The 3,911-nt window shown below is 35.7% G+C and overlaps 1 protein-coding gene across 2 annotated transcripts; it reads left to right on the top strand.

Annotated features, from left to right (window-relative positions):
- Nucleotides 1-1,113: 1,113 nt before the first annotated feature.
- Nucleotides 1,114-2,421, top strand: LOC106296232 (histidine-rich glycoprotein-like). Of its 2 annotated transcripts, none has more exons than XM_013732313.1 (2): nt 1,114-1,560; nt 1,886-2,421. In XM_013732313.1, the coding sequence occupies exons 1-2, from the start codon at nt 1,186-1,188 to the stop codon at nt 2,177-2,179; spliced, it is 669 nt and encodes a 222-aa protein (XP_013587767.1). In that variant the 5' UTR covers nt 1,114-1,185; the 3' UTR covers nt 2,180-2,421. The 2 variants fall into 2 exon arrangements, with proteins under 2 accessions (XP_013587767.1, XP_013587768.1); XM_013732314.1 differs by having other exon boundaries at nt 1,122-1,560; nt 1,892-2,421.
- The last annotated feature ends 1,490 nt before the right edge of the window (nt 2,422-3,911 follow it).

Raw genomic sequence — 3,911 nt, 5'->3', positions numbered from 1 at the left:
CAATTTGGGAGATGAAAATCTATCATTGTTCTAAAGTTTTGGAGATAAAAAGAATCCAAGAAATGGTCAGATCATGAAGACTCATGCACTACTAAAGAATGGCGAAGTTCGTTTCCTACAAGTTCGTTCGAGTAAATATTTGGCTGTTTCATTCACCAAGACGCTACCCCTGCTACTTTCAAGAAGCCCACTCATCTTATTGAACTACGTTGTCTCAAAGATCTAGACGTATGTACACATGAGGGGAAGTCATTGCACGCTGCACTCTTTTTCCTTTAACCATAGTTTTTCCTATTGGGTTTTCCTGGTGAAGTTTTTAACGAGGCAGCATCTTACGCGCATAATGGACATCAAGGGGAAGTGTTATGAATATTATGGTGATGCCATTATGGCAAGTCTTAAATATACTTGTTCTCCAAACTTTACTTGTTCTCCAAGTGGCTTTGTCTACAAGCTATTGTAATCCTATATAAAAGACTCATTACTCATGGAATAAGACACACCAATTCCTCTCTTCTTTTGTCTTCTCTTCTTTACTCAAAACAAAAAGCAACTTAACTTGTTAATAATCAATTATGACTTATAAGTATGGCAAACCCTCAACTTGGAACTTGAACCACAAACTAATCAGCTAAGAATCAAAGATGCTTTTGATTTTAAGGTGATGTTACAAATAATCATGAGTTTATCTAAAAAATTAAGAACACGAAGCTTTATATAAAAACAAGAAGAACGAGAACAATCTATGACTATACATAGAAGTATCAAATTCCATGTTATACTTCCACCTTAATTAGTTTTAAGTCTTATAATCTATTGTAAAAGCTCAATAAATAGAACTATAGTGTATGTTTAATTTCAGTTTGGTTATTATCTTTTTATTTGTATTCAGCCAATTTAGAATTCGATTTCACACGTGAATGGACATATCAATTAAAAATACAAACCGAATCAGAATTCTGAACATGTGTCTACTCAACTTTCGGTGTGGTGGTGGTGGTGGAAAAAGAATAAGATTCAGATAAATATCATCATTATAGGAGGAGTAATTGCGAGAGGGAATCATATCAAACATTACACTACACGTCTTGTATCTTGTATATATGTATGGAGACACAGAAATATTTTAATCACGTCCTCACATCAAAGAAAACTAAGCCAAGTATATTTATAAATAAATAAAAAATGCTTGACAAACTTATCGGAGAGTACGGGCATGGATACGGCAATGGGTACGGCCACAAGGATCACAGAAGCAGCGGCTACGGCTTTGAGGAGCACAAGAAGTACGAGTCTCATATGGAGTCAGAAGGAGGCTACTTTGACCGTCAAGCCCGCTACGACCACCGCGTGAGGCTTCCGGTCAATCACGGCCGTCCACCCATGGCTCACATGCCTCCCTGTGATGAAGAAGACTCCGACTCAGATGTAGAGGAGTTCTATAAGAGCAGCCGAAGCCACCACACTACTGTGTTACCGGACCACGGAAAAATCCACCGCCAACAACCACCTCATATGAACTTCATGCCCCCACCTCCGATGTCTCAACCTCACCACAATGTAAGCTATCTTTTAAGGTGTCACAACTTAATTAATCATGTTCTGTTGTAGATGTTATTCCAAAGTGACTTTAACCATATTTTTCAATAATAAGCATACTTGATATACTCCACACCATTAGGTTACATGTGTTGAGGTGTTTAAAATACTTGGAAGTCCTGAAACTTTATGCTGAAAATTAAATGGATTCTGATTTACATATTTTGGAATTTGCTATGATATGGCAAGTCATATGCAAACGCACCAACTGTCCATCCAATTAAATATTTTTATGATTTCTGTATGGTTTCTCACCGTTTGTAGTTTTTTTAACGATGATTGGCAGGGAAAGATGGGTAATGGATGGCAGGGGAGGCATGAAGATGCATACCTCGGTGGGCATGGGATGCAGCACCACGGTGAGCACGGGATGCAGCACCACGGTGAGCACGGGATGAAGCACCACGGTGAGCACGGGATGCAGCACCACGGTGAGCACGGGATGAAGCACCACGGTGCGCACGGAATGAAGCACCAGGACAGGCTTATGGCTCCGCAGGTGTTACCACATCATGTCTACATGAACCCAAACAGCGGAGGCGGCCACCACAAGGCCGGGTGGGGGAATAAGGGACTCTAACTGCAACCAACTACTCTACCGGTTCAAATAAAAAGTAATGATTATGTATAATACCAGTTAACGAAACTATAATTAAGATGTGTGTGTGAGGAACATGTTTCAGCATCCTACTAAACCTAAACATAGGCCTTTTAGCAAAAAAATAAAGGAAGTGTTCTTGTTTGAGAAACTTATGATTACTAAAAGGAGTGTTGTTGTTGCTGCTTATGTTAAATAAAAGTGATGCAAGTATTATGAATTTACTGTTCCATGCACGTGGAAAAATTGATTGCACAAAGTCACAAATATTAGTTTTTTAAGAAATATTATGGTCATATGGTGTAACTTAAAGATAGCATATACATATGGCATTAGCTCAATTTTAGCCCCAAAAGAAAAACCTGAGGATCGTCGATCAGTTGCAAGTGATATAAAGGTGTTTGCCATAATATTCTTTCTTTAGAAATTGAAAACCTTAAACACAAGAACTGGATAAATTTATTCTGAGATCATCTTATGTCGACTGGATGCTTTTTACTCACAACATCAAAAGCAACCACAATCCAAACTATAAAACTTGATCAATTGCTTCGCTTGGATCACCGTGAAATTATGAGTGCAGTTGGAGTAACAACATAATAAACTAAAACATTGTTATGTTTTTGGGGATTTGAATCAGTTGACGCATTATGTTATTATTCATATGTATCATATAGTTGTGTTGATTGTATGAGTCAGTTAGCGTAAAAATATAAGTATATTTCCAAGAAAATATAACAAAACATAATTAGTACCAACTATTCGACTTAGAGGCGTGACTAACTTGTTCACAGAAAATTATTTTTCTTATTGGTAGCTGATAAATGATAAATGTTCATTCTGGATTTAAGTTTGGTGTAGGATTGTAAGCGGTAAAATTAAAATTAAAATTTAGAGAATTACTTTTAAATTTTGTTTTCAGTTTGGATTCGGAGTTTAATGAAATAAATCTTAATTTTCACAGAAGTTTTGTATAGGATCATTTTTTTTCCTCAATTCGATTTGATTTTAGTTTTCAATTTTCTAAAATACAGTAAAGTGAATTCATGTTGTATAAAAACATAGTTTGGTTTTTGGATTGCTTATTTAGATTCGGATACGATCGCTTGAGGCTAACGGACGTTGATGGGTTTCACAAGATAGTGTAGAGTATAACACTCGTGATAAAACTTATATAAATAAAAAATACAAACTTATGTATATCTCGACAAGGAATACCCAAGTTGACTTAAGGTCTTAATGAAAAGGATGGATCAAAGACCCACCCAAAAGCTTACGTGGTCTGTGTTAAGAGACTCTTCAATATTTGCAAAGAGCAACATTAAAATTTAGGACTCTTAAAATTTTTTATTTGTTATGAAATAACTTATAATTTATAGTATCGAAAAATTTAAATAAGAGTAGAATTTAATACCCGTAGGAAGCAAATAACACTAGTATAAGGGAGAGAGTTTATTATAAGAAGGAAGAAGAAAATGTAATGATTCTTTGATTATAAACTCTTGTTCTTGTTTTTGGTGTACAAAAGAGTGAGATGAGTGATGGTATTTATAGTGAACAACAATACATAAAATAACAAAGATGGTGCTTAATTTGGTAAATGAGTGGGTGATCATAGTGCTTGATGAGTAGATGATCATAGTGCTTGAGTTGGTAAAGGAGTGGATGATCATAGTGCTTGAGTTTGGTAAAGAAGTGAATGATCATTTCAATG

The sequence above is a fragment of the Brassica oleracea genome, chromosome C6 (genome assembly GCF_000695525.1).
Source record: "Brassica oleracea var. oleracea cultivar TO1000 chromosome C6, BOL, whole genome shotgun sequence".
Classification (NCBI taxonomy): domain Eukaryota; kingdom Viridiplantae; phylum Streptophyta; class Magnoliopsida; order Brassicales; family Brassicaceae; genus Brassica; species Brassica oleracea.
The sequence above is the reverse complement of the archived record's forward strand: the minus strand, read 5'-3'. Positions and strand labels throughout refer to the sequence as shown.